At 37.6% G+C, this 20,775-nt stretch overlaps 2 protein-coding genes across 7 annotated transcripts; one reads left to right on the forward strand and one right to left on the reverse strand.

The window, feature by feature from the left end:
• Positions 1 to 101: 101 nt before the first annotated feature.
• Positions 102 to 8,270, reverse strand: LOC106132418 (uncharacterized). Of its 2 annotated transcripts, none has more exons than XM_013331826.2 (10): positions 8,034 to 8,270; positions 7,533 to 7,693; positions 7,145 to 7,227; positions 5,172 to 5,404; positions 4,770 to 4,875; positions 4,222 to 4,356; positions 3,795 to 3,913; positions 3,067 to 3,270; positions 2,344 to 2,482; positions 102 to 2,031 (listed from the first exon to the last, which is right to left on the reverse strand). In XM_013331826.2, the coding sequence occupies exons 1-10, from the start codon at positions 8,268 to 8,270 to the stop codon at positions 1,901 to 1,903; spliced, it is 1,548 nt and encodes a 515-aa protein (XP_013187280.1). In that variant the 3' UTR covers positions 102 to 1,900. The 2 variants fall into 2 exon arrangements, with proteins under 2 accessions (XP_013187280.1, XP_060803929.1); XM_060947946.1 differs by having other exon boundaries at positions 5,172 to 5,407.
• Positions 8,271 to 8,680: 410 nt separating this feature from the next.
• LOC106132419 (protein phosphatase 1 regulatory subunit 14B) lies at positions 8,681 to 20,707 on the forward strand. 5 transcript variants are annotated; one of them, XM_013331827.2, is made up of 6 exons: positions 8,681 to 8,808; positions 15,480 to 15,659; positions 16,321 to 16,446; positions 17,385 to 17,492; positions 17,954 to 17,995; positions 18,307 to 20,707. In XM_013331827.2, the coding sequence occupies exons 1-6, from the start codon at positions 8,701 to 8,703 to the stop codon at positions 18,346 to 18,348; spliced, it is 606 nt and encodes a 201-aa protein (XP_013187281.1). In that variant the 5' UTR covers positions 8,681 to 8,700; the 3' UTR covers positions 18,349 to 20,707. The 5 variants fall into 5 exon arrangements, with proteins under 5 accessions (XP_013187281.1, XP_060803935.1, XP_013187282.1 ...); XM_060947952.1 differs by lacking the exon at positions 8,681 to 8,808 and adding an exon at positions 9,591 to 9,920; XM_013331828.2 differs by lacking the exon at positions 8,681 to 8,808 and adding an exon at positions 9,591 to 9,911.
• The last annotated feature ends 68 nt before the right edge of the window (positions 20,708 to 20,775 follow it).

Genomic DNA, 20,775 nt, shown 5'->3' on the forward strand with positions numbered 1-20,775 from the left:
TACGTAATCTATGAATTACGGAGATTTTTTTTATTAGAAAATATAATAGATTTTAATTTTTGAAATTACAAGGTAGGTAGCCGATGCAATGAAACATGGTGCAACAGTAATTAATAACATTTTATTTAGAAACTGAATTATTTTACAAACAAAAATAATGTCTCTGATAATTTTGAACAAACTGTAGACGTACATTTTTAAATTTAATTAATTATTTTTAGTTCGGGAAAGATAAACCTGGAGCCTGGCCTTCTTGTCCATAAAACCAATCAAAATTTATCCACTCCCAACAGTACATATTAGCATCACAGAACATTAATCATAGATTACTTGCTCTGTGTTACATTTTATATTTTACACATAATTTAGTTAGTTACTATAACAAAGTGAAGAATGGTAACCATTATTTACAATATTGACTTATCAACACATCGTCATGACAATTTCTTTTTATTTTGTTTTAGTTAAAGATCTATCAAGGTTATTGTAGGGGATGAGCAATCACTTCTTTAAATTCTACACAAGATTATGATTTAATAAACGGTCAATAACCAGTTGTTTGAATAAGAGTATTTTTTGTGTCGAACGGCGATGACTAAAGAAACTACACAAGAAAATATATATGTAGCTTAGTTTAACGTACATTTATGTAGAATTGATTATATGTAGGTAGATGACTGTTTACTTATCCATTAGTCAACGAAAAAATGGTTGTTTCGAATAATGATTGCCCAGCCTAACATTCATTTCAATTACAAAGATACCTACACAGTACAATTGCTTGCTTCTGAAACTGCAAAGAAGCAATCTGCTTATCCAATTATCGCGAACTTCGTTGTAGTAGGTATATATCTACAATTAAAGTTGATGTTTTATCTAGAAAATTTAGGCTTTAACTAATTAAAGCTTTATTAAACGAGTAAAACTATATTTTTTACATTGCGGAAGATATCTTATTTAGTAAAATATTTCCAAAACTTCATGACAATTTACACAGAAAAAATAATCTAGGTTGGTAGGTCAAAACAAGCGGAACAGAATTATTTTTTTTTCAATCACTTTTCAGTATAGAACAAATGTAAAAGAAACCAATAATTTTACAAAATTTTTAACATACCTACAAAGAAAATTCGCAAAATTTATTTTTTCTTAACATCTTTTAATCATTAAATACAGGTTTATGTGTTTTAAGGACTGATCAAGTATCGCTACACCCGATATTGCCTTGAAGTCCTCATTTTCATTATTGATGCAGTGATAAGATCGTTATAATACCTATGGTGTAAGTATATGGAAGTGCAAGTTTTACTTGATCAGTCTGTTTTAGTTTTGGAGACACCCACATACAGCACTTTTACGTTCGAAATTACGCGCGGTCCCTGTATTACAATACAACCCGTAATCTGAAATGGAATAACGTAGGTATCCGCGCAACGAGCTTTATTGTAACAAATTGTATCAATTTATCACGCGCCCAGTCTCAAATTTACTACGACAATCGTATTAAAGTAGGTGACTTTATATACCTAGATGTTATCATTGTTCCATGTCTTAATAGTATTGCGTGCAACTTTTAATTTGGCGCTCTTGGTCAGTTATTAAATTCAAGTCAATGGAATGGAGCACCAAAATTGCTAAAGCCGACAATCTATTATATAAGGACTGGACATATTTATTCTTCTTATAATTCATGAATATAGCACATTATGTAATATTATATCACTGCCCCAGATATTTTGATTGTACTCGTATCCAATCAATCAAGATATTTTTACACGACTATTGAATCCTTTTCTTTATATAAATTGGAGAAATATAACCAATTTACATTTATTATTTTAAAGAATACTGTTGAGCTGTTTCAATGTTATGCTTCGCTGAATTTGTAACTTCAAACAGACTAGAGGTACATGCCGTTGACGAGGTAGTCCGCGTCGTGTGCGAGCCCCGCTTTCCCGCGCCGCAGCCGACGCCGCACCGCGCGCGCCCGGCACCCCAGCATGCCGCCCATGGCTGCTGTCATAGCCACGCCTACAACAGTGTTGAATGATAAAGTCGTGGCTGAGTGTGAATAGAATAAGACCGCGTCAAATGCAAATAGCATGAATAGGCATTTACCCTATAACGGACCATAGTAGAAACTTGCTAAGTATATTTTAGTTTTTGCAGCCTACCCAGGAAAAAGAAGAAAGTATGAATGATTTTTACAGTTTAGTTTTTGGTTTCTGATAATTTTTCATATTTAATTCAAAATTAAAGTGGGGTTTCTTGTTACATAGAAGATTACTTGAAACGAATACATATGTTCTGCACTGTGGAATATGTAAACAGATTCATTCATACCTAAAACAAGAAGTAAGATGGCGGATGGCGGATGCTCGCTAAGGCCGTCATGCTCGTGCTCGTCGCCCACGAAGTGCTCGTGCACGGTTTCCTCGTGGTGAGTGCTGAATGTATTGCTCTCAGCTGGACGAGCCAAATCCTATAGTCACATATATAAAAAAAAATAAAAGACTTTTTAAGGATAGCCAGTCCGCAGAAGAAAATTTTGACCTGTCGATCACCGCCTATGTTCACATGAGCACTTCTTATATCTTTAGGTTAGTCAGACACTGGGTAGTAATATTGATAGCAAACTTTCGTTAGAAGTTGGCAGCCTAACGAAGAAGCATGTGTTTAAATGTCTTGTGACAATTTCAGATTTAAAGATTTATTTTACAGATTTGTATGTAGGTAGGTATATAGTGATGCATACATACATACATACATATGGTCACGTCTAAATCCCTTGCGGGGTAGACAGAGCCAACAGTCTTAAAAAGGCTGAATGGCCACGTTCAGCTATTTGGCTTAATGATAGAATTGAGATTCAAATAGTGACAGGTTGCTAACCCAACGCCTAAAAAAGAATCCCAAGTTTGTAAGCCTATCCCTTAGTCGCCTTTTACGACATCCATGGAAAAGAGCTGGAGTGGTCCTATTCTTTTTTGTGTTGGTGCCGGGAACCACACGGCACCAACGGGCGCGATATAGTGATGAAGCGGGCTATATTGAAAAAAAAAATACCTTTTTCTTGGTAGTATTATCAATGACAGGTTTTTCCTCGTGCGGGGCGGGCGGTGACACAGGTGCCCGCGGCGGCTGCGTGGGCTCGGGCCGGCGCTCCAGGTCGAAGCCTTTCTTAGCGCTGTCTCGCAGCGTCTGCTGCTGGCTCGAGTACGCCATTGGCAACTCGGGCATCGTCTTCGCCGGCATGTACATTGATATGTCCTGAAATATGTAGATATTAGTGTTTATAATAGTCTCTGGAGGAGTTAGGTTCAGACGAAACAAAAACTACGTGGAAAATCTTAGTCCTTAATTGCCTTGTCTAAAAGTCATGACCGGTTTATCTTAGTAGGATTGTAAATTTAAATCAACTTTGAGACACTACTTGGCATTTTTCACGGTTGCTCTCTCCCTTTGAGGAACAGTCCTCCAGATCCACAGGGATCAGGGTCACAATCCGAGAGTGGGTGTATGAAATTAAAACGGAGCGACTTAGTATACCTACGTTCCGACCTCTCATCCGATCATGATTTGATTACACCGTCATGCATTTTGTTGAAAGTGGAGTTTTCTTTACGTTTTTCCCAGCGAGACACAATTTCGGTCTCAAAATCGCCTTTACCATAACAATAGACCAGATAAGATTTAATGGGATATCAAGATTATAACAGATTCAGTTGCCTGAAAGCGGACGTACGCTACCTGAAGTCATCGTAATTTCTAATCAACTAAAGGTAAATACTAACAGGTTCTGGTCTCTGCGGCACGGGCCAGGCCCGCCGCGGGTCGGGCTCCGACCAATCCGCGGGCCGCGCGTACATTCCGCCGCCGATGCCAATACCAGCGCCCCCCGCCCAATCCATTACTGAAAAACAAATGTTTTCATTAATTGAAATGGGTCCCTCGATACGGATATATCGATTGTTTATGATGTGCAATGTGTGACGAACCTCCATCTCATACCTATTTTAATCTTTGTTCGGGCACAACAGGCTATCCTATCAACCCTAAAGATAGTCTGGAAGTGAAAGATATTGCTTTGTGCTGTTTAATGTATTATTTTATAAACTGGAAACATATACCCTTAAAATTCCAAGGTAGGCCAAAATCTAAATCTAAAATATCTAAATTGCCTGTTTGCAGTACCTACACGTATCTGAAACTTTTCAATACCTGGTTGGGGTGGCTGCGGCCAAGTGCGGCGCTGCCACGGCTGCTCAAACGCCGGGTACTGCGCCATCGACGCAGGGTCTCCCTCCTGAAGCAGGCCGCCTTTGTGGCTGAAGATGTGAGAACTGCGAGCAGGCTCTGTAACCATACATACCGCTTTAAGGTGCCGTACATACCGAAGTAGAAGTGTTTGGTTTGTTATCAAAAATAATAGATCAAAATTTTGAATGTGCTCGCAACTAAGTCCTTAGCTGTTTGTTTAAGAGCCTGGCATCACGAAGTCCTTAACCAAGTTTTGATAGATTTATTGTTGTTTAGCTTAAACGTATTGCTTTAACTTTACCATCTACGGTCGACGGGTAGATTAAGATGGTTCAATTTATACTCTATTCTACTGTTAACTACACGAAAACTTTCAAGAAAAGAATATTTTTATTATCTTTGTCGGAAGCGGTGATTTGTAGCCCTGTTAATGAACCCTGAGCGCGCCATTTTAGTGTTCCTTTTGTCCCACGAAAGTATTTTATTATCTTTTAGTTCTGAGTACGCACCGTTGTACCTGTGTTGGGGCTGCACCTGCGTCAGCCTGTGCGGCCAGCGATCGGCACTCGGGCTCTCCACGCCTTCATTCACGCTCGACTCGCCGCTTTCAACCACCTACGACACATAAGTCAATATGCATAAAATATTGCAAAGTGAAATTGAATTAGATAGCTAAATATTATCTGCCTCAGAATTCGGAATATTACAAAACTATAGAAATGGCAATTATGCATTCACGTAGACAATAACAAGAATGCAGAAATGCATATCACAGGATCAATGGTTGTGGTTGTTTTAACGTTTTCATATTGCATCTCAATTCTGAGATTAATTTGAGAGGTTTCCTGCGCAGAAATCTGCGAGGCTATGCAATACAATGACACATCATTCGATACCTGAATAAGACTTACCTGAACTGGTTTAACGGGAGGTGGTGGCAGCGTGGTTTTGGTCGCTGGTGGTGGTGGTGGTGAAGGCACGATGGGCAATGCCGGCGCAGGAGGCGGAGGGGCCGGACAGCCCAGCTCAGGTGCTTCGTCGCTTCCGTCCGCGCATTGAGGTATCCCGTCGCACGCGTTGTACACCGCAATACATTCCCCACCACGACGACATTCGAATTGGTAGCGGCTGCATCGTCCTATTGCTGCTAAACGGGATGATACATGCTATATTAGGCGGTCAGCTTATTTGGTAGATACATCATTAGCTACTTATATTTTTAGTTAAATATTAAAGTCACCGTTATTAAGGGTCCCAAGTCCCTACCTAATAATAATTTCAACATGATGTAACGTTGTGATTTATTGAATAATTTTAATCATTATCTCATCATCATCATTGTTAAATATTTAGTAGTCTACCTGAAAAGGTTTAGGTATTCCATTTAATTTAGGGATTTATGTAAACTTTACATACTACATTTAAGACTATTCTTTTACAAATAAAACATAAAATACAATTATAAGGGCTTGCATCATTTTGCAACATACCTTTTCCTTACCATTTTCCTTATCAAAGTTAATTAGTTTTACCGGTGAATAAGAATAAAAGTAGTTATCAGCTCTGTAGGTTTGATAAAAATATACCTATTATCAATGGTAAATTGATAACATAAAATATCAGCTATAAATCACCGACATGGTTTGCCCCCGTTTCTCGGAGGCATGGAATATAGGTAAGTAGTTGTTTTAGAAGATATTTTTATTTATGTGTGAGAAATAAAGGACGATTAATTTTAAGTTTTAGATACCTAATCTTGAAAGTAGCTAAGTTGAAAGTATCAGGCAACAGAGACGCGGGAATGCAATTCTAGAAATAAGCAGCTAATCTAGAGGTGCCCACAGTTAAATAATATACCTATTTGTTGCTTTTGTCGAGAACGCGGATTGCGTCAGTAGTGATTTGTTGCACTGTTAATAAATTATTTTCTGGCTCTTTAACTCCGAACCATAATCTTACATTTAGTCACGTCTATATCCCTTGCTGGGTAAAAAGAGCCAACAACCTTGAAAATCTGAAAGGCCACGTTCAGCTGTTTGGCTTTATAATAGAATTGAGATTCAAATAGTGAAAGCTTGCTAGCCCATCACCTAAATGAAGAATCCCAAGTTTATAAACATCCTATATTCACGGGAAAGAGATGGAGTTATCCTATTCTTTTTTATATTTCTGCCGGAAACTACACGGCTCCAATTGAATATACAAACATTGCTAACATCAATTTGTCATTTAATTATACACATATATTAATACCTAAATGCGGAAAAGCGTAAATTATTTTATCGTGACCACGTCTTCATAATGTAAATATTTTTGTAAACACCTTATAACAAGCAACACCAGTTCGTTTTGGCAAGGCTCCCAATGTCTTCTGACGCGGCTAGGCTGGTAACTTTATATCAAGATAACAATTTTTAAGAAAACCATGCGTTCGTTTTATGTGGTGACTCAATGTGTTACAGTTATTGACGTTGTTAGCCTGTGACTAACGAACGCACCCGCCCACGACCACGATTCTAAAAAACGTAAATTTCATTACGTGCAGGTATTTTCTAAGCGTAGAAGCAAATGTTGTTTTTGTTTTCTTAATACATGCTATTCCGTGCCTTTAGATTGTGCGTTACTGAAATACCTACCTATCGTGTTGTTAGCGTATAAAACTGAACATTACCGTCGGAGGAATCAAATTTAACACATACTTGCTAATATGTGGTGTACATGTCGAAGTCCTTCAATTTTTGTTCTCATGTATATGTAGGACTCTATTATTTATTGAATCAAATCGTAATTCTAAACAAATACTCAAATGAAATAATGTTTTTGGTGCGACTGATCAATAAAATCTGACAATCAATGATCAATACAATTTTGGAAGAATATTTACGTGGAAGTTGCTGCGGTGGTTCGGAAGGTGGTACGCGGACCGGAGCCTGGGTCGTTGTCGGCGGCGCAGTGCTTGTTGGACTCCTGTAGGCGAATGATAAAATGTCTTGATGAATAGGTATAAATAAATTGGTTTTATGATCATGCTGACTCATTCGTCGACTAATTTCATAAGCCCTCGAAAGCGATGATGATATCTTTGTAACTAAATGAGATGTTTTTTTTCCAGCCCCTTATGACCTTAATTTTTTCTTCATGGTCATACGCGCAGATGAAACAACGTCAGCCAGAGTCGAGATTTCAACAACATAGAGAATAAGGACTTGACTGAAACACAGCCTAAGCAGTATGAGAGAACTAAGGTGGAAGTAGGTAAGGTAATCAATTACCTGAGGCTAGCGAGCTGTCTCTCGTGATGCTCCTGATCTTGGAGCTCTGCCAGGCGGCGACTCAGTGCCAGCACGCCGCTGCTGAAGTTGCTGTGAGCTGTAAACTTGCAGCGAAAATCTTCCGGCGGCCCACAGTTGAACATATAGCAGCTGCCGGGACTCTGCAAGACAATTAAATTCCGGTTGACTGGAAGTGGTCCCTTCATGGGATTCCGTCATAGCAATTGTTTTATTTCTTTTATAACTATGTACAATTTTGCATAACTGTGTAAATTTCTGGGCAAATAAAGTATTACAAACAAACAAACAAACATTAAATGTTTAAAATGTAATCGCCTCAGACAAAGCCTTACTAGTGGCTGATGATAAATGATAAGGCAACAGTATTCTATAAAAACTAATTTAGTAAATATTTGATGTAAATTAGACCCAGTTGTTACGATCCCGTGAGAGATAAAAGATGAGATGCGGATTATTTATTTTTGGAATGCCACGACCCACCTTTTCCTCGTAAACGAAGACATCACATGTATCGGTCTCACAACATAGTCGTAGACACTCCTCACGAGTCCCCACGTCCAGCTCAGATAAGTATCTAGCTCCCATATCCCGGGACTCTTCTGTGCGGATGATCTTGTCCCGCTGTACGTCGAACCGGGCGCTGCAGGCCGCCGGGTCCAACTCCCGCGCCACGGCCACAGCGCCCACCAGCGCGAACCACCAAGCCCACGCGCGCATCACAACACCAATCCTTCACAACACTACACTAAAACACCAATGTTTACAATATTTACACCAGTCTTTACTGCAACTACTCCCAACTGCATTCATTACAACATTTTGACCGAATTCACAATCAAATATAAAAGGGAGATATTTTAATCATGCGGTATAGTTATCGTTCCGAGAAATGTTTCTCACATTGTCGTCGACTAATTGAAAACATAGGGGTAAAGTCGATAATTGCGCACATGCGCAGGGAGCTTTGCGCCCATAAATTTATCTATATTTACCTTGAAGGTAACAAGGAGATACAAAACATTGATAATGTTATTGACGATATTTGCAGTCGGGATGTGTTTTGATTAGCCTTTCAGCTATATCATCAGAATCATGAATGTGGAGAGTTGCTTGTGCCTAAGCTGAAGCACCGGCTTTCTGCCGGTGTATGAGCGGAGTGTTGTCGCTCAGGCGGCGGCGCGGCGCGGCAGTGTCGGCGCGGTGGCCGGTCGACTGCCCGCTCGCCATGTCGCTGTTCTTCAAGTTCAGGAGCAGCGTGAGTACCGACTAATGTTTTGTTCAGTTCACTGTTGTTAATTAGCTCCTCGCCAGGAATACGGTCTGGAAGGTGCAGAACAAATACAGTTTAGGTATATCTTCCACGTGTCTTCTTGTCGTATCTATCTTTTTGCCTAATAGCAATTGCCGACACGCCCTTCCACTTCATTTCCTGTAATGTGTTCGTACGATATTGCAAATTTCCAAATTAAGTCCGCTCTGGCAATGCTAAAATTATTAAATGAAATATTACAATTTTTCACCTAACGGACATAAAAACAGCATCTATTGGATCAATGGTCATACATAGATACTACCTATTAGAAGTAAAAATATGTTTGTCCAAAAACTTTATCTTTCATTAGGATGTTTTAACAATTTTTGATTAATCAGACACAAGTGTTTTATATCCCAGTTAAATTTACACGTGGTTCTACTACTTTTGGCGAATTTAGGAAATAGTCGCCTTTCAGCATTCATACCTAATCAAAATTTATTATCACATTATTAGAATAGAAGTAATATCTAGGAACAGTATCTTGCTTTTATCTTTGTTGTTACGTAGTGTTTGATTAGTTTCTTAAATGAATCGAAAGAAGTTTATTTTTGTAAACTTCATCACAAATGACGAACTGGTTTTCCTAAAATATCTCTTATGTTAAATATTGAGGCGATTTGTTAATGACTCATTAGTTTAAAGATATAATGAAGGAACTTTCATTGGTATAGGTATCTTATCTTATCACTGTCTACAAGAGTTCGCCTAGCTTGAGGTCTGCCAGCTACCGCAGTTGTTGGCGTTTTATGCCATGTTGTAGTCGCTCCATCTAGGGTGAATCGAAACAACAGTGTTTATCGCTTTTTATGGTTTTTTAATTAGTGACACACAAGTCATTGCTATTATTTTCTTGTGAGATATCTCTGATTACACTGACTACCGGACAAATCAGAATCATCCAAAATGCAAAACATGTGACAGTAGTGGCATCGTATTTACTCGTGTTGTGACCGCGTTTTGGTGCTCGTCGATCAATCAAGATGTTTTCCAAAAACAAAGTTTCTTCTAGTCATGGAGGTAGAGGTCGTGACTTTAAAGGAATAGTGAGTACGGTAATTCTAAGTAACAAATCCCGGCCAGGGCATAATGAGAAAAGAACTTTCTCTGATTGGCCTGGGTCTTGGATGTTTATCTATATAAGTATTTATTATAAAATATAGTATCGTTGAGTTAGTATCTCGTAACACAAGTCTCGAACTTACTTCGAGGCTAACTCAATCAGTGTAATTTATCCCGTATATATAATTTTTAGTACACAGTACTTATCACTTCTATAGTCTAATATATTTCAATTTCTGTGTTAGGGACAAACAAACTATGATAACCATAATTAAGGTAGTGTCATAGTTAAGGCTGCCAAAAATAGTTGTTTCATGATAATCCCATTTAGTTGAAAAGAAAAGCAATCAATTCAAAATAAGAAAACTGTGAACTGAAACCTCCACTTTCATCCAATTTTCCAGGGATTTGTATGCCCTTGAACAACATCAACTATTTAAATACGGCAGCCTTATTGAAAGTGTATAGTGACCTAAGCGTGAATAACACATTTTTCACACTCAGTTTCACACACATTAACGTGTTAATCACTAAAGTTACATTTATGTTACAAGACTAACTATTTATACATTGGAAATTTAAGGAGATAAGAATACAAAACAAAGGAAAGAACCTATACCTACATAAATCAGTAAAAACACCTACATAATGATCTAACTACAGAAGATAGGTTCCATTACGTTGCCATATTCATTTATCTATACCATTCTACCAAGGTGGTTCGGTGGTCTAGCTAGATGTAGGTTCTCATCAATTTAATCAGATACTTCAATTTAATAGCAGAAACAGGCGTTTTCAAATGCTTATACAGTTATATAGCTAAAACACAATGTGGGTCGTTGAGTGCAGCCTATTTGTAGGTATCCACTTTATTACAATATGTGGCCGTGCACTGAATATTTCAATATTGCTTCTGATTTCATTATGTCTCGTCTGCCTCCTGCTTGCCCCCCAAAGCTCTCCCAGTCCCAGCCAAGCTTCCAGACAGGCCCCGGCCGCCGTCAGCGGGAGGGCGCGAACGAACGAGCCAAACGTGAGGAAAGGTGCGGAGTGGAGTGTGGAGGGCTCGCCCGCGCCCGCCCGCCGCACGCTTGCACGCTTGCTTCCCCTCCACTTCAGTTTAGACTCGACTGTACAGTGTGTCGGTTGTATTTGTGCTATTTCAAAAGATTCCTACCATCGTGATATTTGTTGTTCTTTCATAATCAGTGCATGTATTAATTAGTTATCAACACGTGCAGTGTAGTGCAGAGTTTTAATGCGTTGTGGATAAGGTTGGAAGCGGCCTCACAGACAGCGAGCTGTCGCAGCCTCCGCCGGGGGCAGTGACCGCAGCCCCGATCTCGGTACGGTACCCACGCAGATGATGGTACTTGCTTGGTTCGTCTGCTGGCGGAAACCTGCTGACCGCAATCGTGCGTGACCAAACAAGATCCATGCTAACTATTTGTCATATGTTCTGAACATCCTTACTTCCAAGATCTGTTGGACTTCCTGCCGTAGGTTGGTAATCTATAATAGGAACAGTACCTAACCCTCGGATGCATGTTTTTATTTCTAGTTCACGTCTAATTTAACCTACTTCAAAAAAGGAGGAGGTTCTTAATTCGACCATATCTTTTCCCTTCTACCTATGTAAACTTTTTTTATCAAATCGTTTTTAATCGAATCAAAGTTTACTTATCAAATTAAGAATGTCGGGTAAATATCGTAAGTAGGTAACTACCTACCTACTTAATCTAATTAACCTCAGCAATGATATGGTAACATTAGAACCTTAACTAGGTAGGTAAACGTCAATATTTACTTGTGTCATCGTGAAAGAGTAGGTACCTACCTTTCCGCAGTGTATGTTAATTATAGTACCCACCCACCTTCCTAAGTAGGTACCTACTTACCATACCAACAAACCTAAATAGAAAGGCAGTGAACTTAGTCCAAGATTGATTTTATTTCAATGAATCTCTGTATTTGATTTGATAATGATCGGCACGCCACACTCGAGTCTTTAAAAATTGATAATACGATCGACCTATATCGTCAGCTGATTGTTGATAAAGTTAAGCCGATATTGACGCCACAGCGGGCTGGCGCTAATGACAAGACAACGTAAAATTAGATTGTCCGAACAAAAATCTGTTTCCCTGTGGTAAAGTTGGAATTTAGTCCGGACATTAACAGGGCAAATGCCTCGGGCGGCAGTACTAGGCACAGAAATAAAAATAGGTAAAAAAACTTTTTAATTTAAACGGTTTTATGTTAAACATACATTGCAATGTTTAATATAAATGTACTAAAAACCAAAAAATAATAAAATAGATACAGTCATGGGAATTATAAACATATGCATAGAGTAGACTAAAATAAAACCGTGGGGCACGTCAATTGTCTACAAATTATAGACTTAATGTGCGATAGAAGAATCGTTTAATTCGTCGTTAGGCAGATGTAGAGCAAGTAGAGCAGTAAATGGAACAACTAATAATACATACTTTTAAATGAAACTTAACTATTGATCTTTAAGTACCTACTACCTATCGGAGTTAAGTTAATATGAGTATTATAAAATACCCTGTGATAAGACCTAAATATGTATAGTTGAGAACTACTTCATACAACTACTATCAATCCTTTTATCTTATGCAAAAAGAGCCTAATAGACAAATTAGAAAAATTATTGTTAGGTACCCTGCAGTTAACATCTATATTATACCAAACAATAGTGTACAAAGTAAGTTCTTTGGGAAAAGATATTTCAGAAACAGTTAAGTAACAATTTTATCATCAGATTTGTGTTATCGATGATGAATCTACAGATCAGACAAAAATTTTTGTGTGTATGGCTGATGCTCAAGTTCTTTTTCATACAATCTTTGCCTCTATCATATAACTTTATAAATGTAGGCTACTTTTACGTTATAAACTTTATTGGTTTGAGTCAAGCATGTCTCAGAACGCGACTTTAACACTCTAACTCAAGTTTTCTGTATTGTAGGCGCATAAAACAAAGCACCCTCCTAGAGTATATGAAAGGACGTTTTATCGTTACAATAGCTCCTGCTCGCCACTCGTCACCAAGCTATGACTAGAGTCCATTGAAAGTTCAAAGCACCTGTCCGTGGACATTATTTTCGCATTTATTGCTCTACTATTTATTTACACACGAATGTATTGTAGGTATAGGTACCTACAATTCGTTCACACAAAACGTGTACGTACACCATCTTCGCATTATAAACTTCTTTACGACTTAGTGCGAATGCGATGTGATTCATGTGACTGAACTTTGTTTTGAAACACGTCAATCTAAACATTGCTCAGTTAAAGAGGTATTACCTACCAAGTACCTACACACTTGTAATGTCGTGTCAGTTGTTTTGCAGATACATATATGATTTTAAGATAGAGATAACTTCCACAGAAATCTGAATATTTGATTCAGATGTTTATGTTTTCTGTTCGTTATTTAAATCAAAATCGTAACGATTATTACAACTACTAACTATCTATGTGTAAAAGCTGTTGATTAAATAACGTGAGCCCGCTATATGACATCGAGAATTATAATTGATTTCTAATAATTGTGTATGCTTATTATTTAAGTATATGGATCCCTACCTCCTACTAAGGTTTAATGACTTCGCTGCAAGACTTACTAAGGTAACATAACATGTAGGTAATTTGATTGAAGAGATTGCATGGCATTGCAGTAGCGTCGATAAAATTCAACGGTTTATATCAGGAGATACGGTTGTTGCTTACGAGTTGGCTGCAGTTGCGTCCTATCCCTATTAGTCTACCTATACTGCGTATCGTCTAGTATCTACAGACAATATTTTGTGGAAGATGCTTTTTTATTCCATCCATTTTTTAAAATTTTTTAATTTTTTTAATGCCGTGTGGTTCCCGGCACCAATACAAAAAAGAATAGGACCACTCCATCTCTTTCCCATGGATATCGTAAAAGGCGACTAAGGGATAGGCTTACAAACTTGGGATTCTTTTTTTAGGCGATGGGTTAGCAAACTGTCACTATTTGAATCTCAATTCTATCATTAAGCCAAATAGCTGAATGTGGCCATTTAGTCTTTTCAAGACTGTTGGCTCTGTCTACCCCGCAAGGGATTTAGACGTGACCATATGTATATGTATGTATGCATTTTTTAAATAAGCAGCGTATAAAGGCTCTGTCTTATTATGATAATTTTGTCAATATTTCAATGTCATATAAACAACATCAGGATTTAGCAATAAAAGTGAAAACCCAAGCAAATAAAGTTCATATTATCCCAATAGTTTTATCATCAACACTTATTATTCCAAAAACCGTTGCACAAAGTCTAACTACATTAAAGCTACCACCGTACACTCTTCACCTCCTACAAAAAGCAACCATACTTAATACCTGCCGAATAACCCGAAAGTTTTTAACTTCATTTATAATTTCATCTAACTTTTCTATTTAGGTAACCTCTTCTATCTATCTTCTGCTTCTATCACTTGGTCACGACCCGCGTTAGAAGAAAATTTACCCTCACCTGAGGAGAAAAAAATGAGAATAATATTGAATAAAAAAATTAAAAATTGAAAAAAAAAATTTACTTATTCATTAAATATTAAATATCATAGCTACATTTATTACATAAATTTATCATTTAAAAATTCCTCTAATGAATAATAACATTTTAAAATAAAAAAAAATTGTTCTGCGCCTTGAATTGTTTTATATTTTGATCTTTAATACCTACTGTCGGGTAGATTAAATATAGTTTAATATTAATAAAATCATTTCATATTTCCTTCAATCATTCATTATTCAATGAAACATCATTCATTATCGAATGATGTTCCATACATAATTTCAGCACTAACACTATTTGGTCTTATTGTAAGTTGTAGTCGATAATGCTAGGATTATTATCGAATTTAAGAGAATTGTTTGTTTATCACGTGTGTAAATGGCCAACACTGGTGTAGATTTTTCAGGCCACCGTCTAATTATGACAGTCGGGACAATTAACGTTCCTTCCGAAACATGAAAGAGCTCGATATAGTAATTTTTGTGCCACTTACGGTAAGCGCTTCAATCAAACGTTCTTGCTAATTGGGCTATTGGGTTCCTAAGAGAGAGAATTTCATTGTGGAAAATTAAACAGTTTTTTTTCTCCATGTTCATAATACCTAAGTTAATTTTAATGTAATAATGGCTGCAGATTTACTTTGCGGCTTTAAGTTGTTGCGGCTGGCTGACGATAACAGTCACGCTTGGATAAGTACAAAACGAACAAGGGCCAAGTTTCTGTAGGTGTCTTCGAGTTTTATACATAATAATAAATTCATTCTGTGGGGCAATGGGCGCAGTAGTAATTGCTGGACCCAGTGCACGCGGTATCGGGCACATTACAGGTTTACACGAATGAAAGGGCATAAAAGCATAGTATTATTTATAGCGTTGATGGATTACGGTAGTGAGTTGTTATCTGGATATTTTCTAAGCACTAAATACTTTTATATATGTTGTGCCGTCTAATTTTGGTGTTGATTGGATACAGCGGGCGAGCGCGGCCGCGGGCTCCGGTCCGGCGGCGTGCGGCATGGAGTGCGGCGGCGTGGCGGCGGCTGCAGGTGGATTTCCTGCGCACGCGCCGCACCCTGCGCACCCCGCCATGTCTCCAACAGAGCGATCGCCGGCCAAAACTGGACTCCATGTCAATTTCAGTGATAAAGGCGAGGTAAACTGTAATTTATTATTTATTTATGTACACAACATTATAATACAGGAGCATTTAAAACAGTACCTAATTATTTATTTAATTTATTAATGTACCGTGTGGTTCCCGGCACCAATACAAAAAAGATAGGCGACTTTTTCTTTTTTATGCGATGGGCTAGCAACCTATCACTATTTGAATCTCAATTCTATCATTAAGCCAAATAGCTGAACGTGGCCATTCAGTCTTTTCAACCCTGTTGGCTCTATCTACCCCGCAAGGGATATAGACGTGACCATATGTAATTTATTAATAGTAGTTATTTATTTGATCCTGTTTACGTAATTATAATAGTACATTCAATCATATGTATACATAGTCAGTGATACAGGTGAACGTATGCCACATTTTTTTTCTGGTTCTTTTTTCAGTACAGACATTTACCCCGTAAATGATAAAAACGTGATAAGTATATTATTCTAGGATATCCGTCACCGACAAATTCTAGGATATCCGTCACCGACAAACATTGTATCGTTATAAGCGTATACTTTGTTTTCTTTTTGCTGTTCATTCAAAATTATTGCCAGTTTATTTATATATTTATTTAATTAAAGATTGAGAAAAAGTAATTCTTTTTAGATGGTATTCAAGTAGTATTCCTACATATCCTACGTTACAGGTAAAGGAACGAAGAGAGAAGTTCCTGACGGCAAAATACGGCAGTCACCAAATGGCTCTAATACGGAAGCGGCTAGCCGTCGAGATGTGGCTATATGATGAGCTGCAAAAACTCTACGAGATTCCTGTATGTTTTATTTTATTGGCTTTATATCTATACAGGTGAAATACTTAAATGATTTTCAGTTTTTATAATATTACTTCTGACTTCACCAGTATTATTTACGTTTGTGCTGCAAATGATATTATTTTAAGTATATCGATATTATTTGCGATCTCATTTGGGTGACCTTTTAGGGATTGCGCCCCGGGGTCTGGAAACTGTTACCGCTCTAGTTACGACATTTGGTTCTTTGTAACGTTTGTGTAGACGTTTCCTATGAAGTGTTTTTATTTCATCCTTGTTTATTGATGAATTATTTATTAGGTTCGGACGAAAAAATAGATAATGAAGAAGAATGATATAAAAATAGATACCTATTCTTAACAAACCTAGCGGAGTGAGAGAGAAAATGCCGCAAGTTCATTAAGTGACTAGGGGCGGAAGCTATTGCGTTTCAAAAATACATGAATTACCAACAAAAAACATGTGCCGTGTGGTTCCCAGCACCAATAAAAAAAAGAATAGGACCACTCCAGCTCGTTCCCATGGATGTCGTAAAAAGCGACTAAGGGATAGGCTTATAAACTTGGGATTCTTCTTTTAGGCGATTGGCTAGCAACCTGCAGTGGCAGGTGGCAGTTGCAGTGGCATTCAAATCACTATTGGAATCTCAATTCCATCATAAAGCCAAACAGCTGAACGTGGTCTATAAGTCTTTTCAAGACTGTTGGTTCTACCCCGCAAGGGATATAGACGTGATTGTATGTATGTATGTTTGTTGTTTGTATCAACAAAAATATTAATTTAAGCGAAGCTCGACAATTTTAGGGTTGCTATGCAAAGTCAACCCATACCCACTATTTCAAATCAAGATTTAAGCATAGTTTCACTTCAAAATTTAAGTAACGTAGTTACAGTTAGTAAACACCCAGTTAAAGATATAAATATTTCGTATTTTCTAGAAGGAAAGCTCAGGAGGCAGCGCGGGCGCAGCCTCGCAGGAGGTGGAGGTGGACATCGACGAGCTGCTGGACATGGACAGCGACGACTTGCGCCGCAGACACCTCGTGGTAAGACACACCCACATATCATTATCCCTATAATTACTAGATTCACAGATGAGAACTTTCATCTATCATGAATATGTCCTCACTTTTATACATCAAGTTTATCTACAGCTTCGCCCGGGCGAATTTAGCGCCACTTATAAGATAATACAGGTTTCTCGCTAATTCCACGGGGACTATAGTTTTAACTGGGATGAAAAGTTCCCTAGATATCTTCACGAAGACAAAATTTTAAGAAGATCAGTTCAGTAGATTACTTCGATAAAATTATGTTTTGTTAGGTTCAATTAATAAATGCCAGTATTATTATTTGAATGCACAATTTGCTGGAACCACACAATTAACGTTCAAACCAATGGCGATTAATTTGTATTATCGGCATCTGCATAATGAATAAGAGTTGCGTACTAAATATACCTAACATTGGTCTGATTCTGATTGTTCGTTTTCTTTCTTATTTTCAGACATTGTTATCAGATGCCAAAAAACCTCAAAAGGATGTAAATGTAAGTAAATGTAGTAATCATTTCAATTATTTTCAGCAGAGACAGGATAACTACTTAACTAACTAAACTTAAAAATTATAATGCATCACCATAGGGCACCGTTAGACGCTGTTACTTTTTATCTGTACCTACCTTCATATGTTTGGCCGATCAACATTATGGGTAGCTTTTTTTAATTTATTTTGGCAAAACATATTTTGGTCAACCTTTTGCCCCATTCAGCGGCGTTTTGCCTATTCTGATACTCATCATACATTTTAGTCAAAGATAATAAGTGACCGTTGGTGACCAGAAATTATTTTTATTTCCAGAAATTTATCAACGATCTACTAGAGAAGGCGAAAACTCTGTAAGAACAAAGTCACTTTCGTCAACGAACCATAGTAATGGTGCTCGGCGGCCGGCGGACTTAGTAGCGATAAGTTAGCGGGCGCCGTTTGTGATAATGTATGATTGAAGGTTTGGTGAAGCGGCGGTGGCAAATAGTTGTGGAGATCATTTGTACTCGAGCTTGTTTTGTTACGAGTGTGATACGATGGGAGAGATCACTACATGCCATCTCACGACGTAGTAAATTTTGTGTGATGGCCGATGCGTCATGTTCTTAAGGTCAAGTCTACGAAAAGATCTGTCAAATCTCTCAGATTTGTTATAAGGGTACAGTTAATTCTTTGTACTGAGTATCTACCTGCAATCAATTTTTAACTTGAAAAATTTGCGGTTTTATTTCGACTAAAATCGCAAGCGGAAAAATTACCGGTTACCTAGTTAAGATAACTGAAGTGAATCTAACGTCGATAATTTTCACCGCTGTATGTAGTATGATTTGCCAAAGCCTACAGAATATTAGCAACGGATCTGTTATATAATACGTTGCGTTCTTATTCTTTAGCTCGATCCTCCATCGGACGTACATACATATCATTCAGCCTTCATACACAATAAGTTTCATTGCGCGGGACGAAGGCAAAGTACATGATGATGAACACAAATGATTACTCATTCACCATTATGTCTGTAAAAGAAATATTTCATGCAAAGGTTACTAATGATATTACTAATTTCTCTTATCGTCTAGTATTGCATATATTTAAGTGTGTGCTTGCTCGTCCCGCGTAGCGGCACGCCGCGCCGCGACTTTTGCTTGTCCGTGGTCTTCGGTTGTATTATCAAAGTTTGAGATCAAAGATAAGTATGGTATTGTAGCAAATAATCTCTTTCTCATCCAAATAGTAGCTCCTACGACTGCGCAGTTTCCTTTGTATGCCCCACTTTGGTCAGGCTCCTATTTCCTCTTCCACTTAAATTTTTTTAAGAGTGGCTGAGACACCACAGGAGTAATAATACCTTACTAGATGTGCTATGACTGACTGTTTCTACCTCCCTTTATTGGCCTGAACCTGTCCACGTGCATTGTCTTGTCGTAAGAGAAAGAGTTAGATTTACGGTTTAGTGTGTAATGCGTATACAAATAAGATGACTAAATAAATAATTATAGTCGCCATTATAGCTTTGTTAGGTACCATGCCTTTGTGATATAACGAGATCAGTGTGCTGGGTCACGTAAACGCTTCACTGTTAGCTGAATCGTATTTAGTACCACTATTAGCGAGGACAATAGGTAATACCTTCGTGAATATTATAGATAGCAAATCTAGAATTTTAGCTCGATGAACCTTCATACAGATAATATTGTTTAAAAATATTTTTAACTAGAGGCCGCCCGCGACTTCGTCCGCATGGAAACCCTATCAATCCCGCGGGAACTCTGGGATAAAAAGTAGCCTATGTGTTATTCTGGGTCTTCAGCTACCTACATACCAAATTTCATGGTAATCGGTTCAGTAGTTTTTGCGTGAAAGAGTAACAAACATCCATACATCCATACAAACTTTCGCCTTTATAATAGTAGTAGGATATTTATCTACTTAGGTATACCGACATACCTACCGTATGTCGAAAATAGCAGGTTTCTTTTTAGGGTTCATAAAATTACAAATAAAAATTTTAAACTCTTATTTTATTCAAATGTATTTAATTCTTATCAAACCAGAAAAACGTTGCCTCATTATTTAATTTAACAGTCGAAGATATTTTAACTTTAGTAAGATAAAAGCAATGTAATGTAGTGTATTTGAGTGTTTTACAATGTCGCAATATGCCTGCGAATAAACCAAAGCGTAGCAATAACGAAATACAAATTAAAGGTACAATGTCTATAGGTGCCTATTTTATCATTTTAATTACCGCGATGTGTAAGTGAATTCGATTATGTTATTAATCTTGTTTGGATACGGACTGCAATCTAAATGGCAGAATGTGAAACCCTGTAAAAACTACTGAAATAAAATGTTTGAAGAGTTTTTACTGAACATGGAAAAACAAAATAGAAAAGAACGTACGCCAAATACGTTTAAATGTTCTATGTAATTCCTCGGAGCAAGTATTGATTCATGGTTGATCATTGTTCTTTCAGGGTCCTTGACTAATACAAAAATTTTTTAATCGAGCAATTTGCAGTAACTGAATTGCATTGTTTGTTCTTAAATGCTGATGTCTGTATTTTGCCTGACATTGAATTTCACAGTATTGTAATGTAGTGAGTGTATTGTAAGCGACAGTGAAGTCGCGCCGGCGCCGAGGGGCACGGCCGTAGTAGGCGCACTGTCCGTTGTTGAAGGCCTTTTTGTATTAAATCATTTTAATAATAAATATGGCTTTTTTATAACACCTGTCAAGTTGGTTTGTTGTTGGTAAGGTTATCAGCAAGAAACAGTCGT

This window comes from Amyelois transitella, chromosome 14 (genome assembly GCF_032362555.1).
Source record: "Amyelois transitella isolate CPQ chromosome 14, ilAmyTran1.1, whole genome shotgun sequence".
Lineage (NCBI taxonomy): Eukaryota > Metazoa > Arthropoda > Insecta > Lepidoptera > Pyralidae > Amyelois > Amyelois transitella.

Bases quoted from the DNA above. Each gene is read 5' to 3' on its own strand.
- LOC106132418 (XM_060947946.1), bottom strand. From the start codon at position 8,270: ATGCGCGCGTGGGCTTGGTGGTTCGCGCTGGTGGGCGCTGTGGCCGTG. The intron at 4,876-5,171 runs GTAAGTCTTATT...TATGTGTCGTAG, and splicing joins CTCCCGTTAAACCAGTTCAG to GTGGTTGAAAGCGGCGAGTC. The intron at 3,271-3,794 runs GTTAGTATTTAC...TACATATTTCAG, and splicing joins TGCCGCAGAGACCAGAACCT to GACATATCAATGTACATGCC.
- LOC106132419 (XM_013331827.2), top strand. From the start codon at position 8,701: ATGAGCGGAGTGTTGTCGCTCAGGCGGCGGCGCGGCGCGGCAGTGTCG. The intron at 16,447-17,384 runs GTATGTTTTATT...CGTATTTTCTAG, and splicing joins AAAAACTCTACGAGATTCCT to AAGGAAAGCTCAGGAGGCAG. The intron at 17,996-18,306 runs GTAAGTAAATGT...TTTTATTTCCAG, and splicing joins AACCTCAAAAGGATGTAAAT to AAATTTATCAACGATCTACT.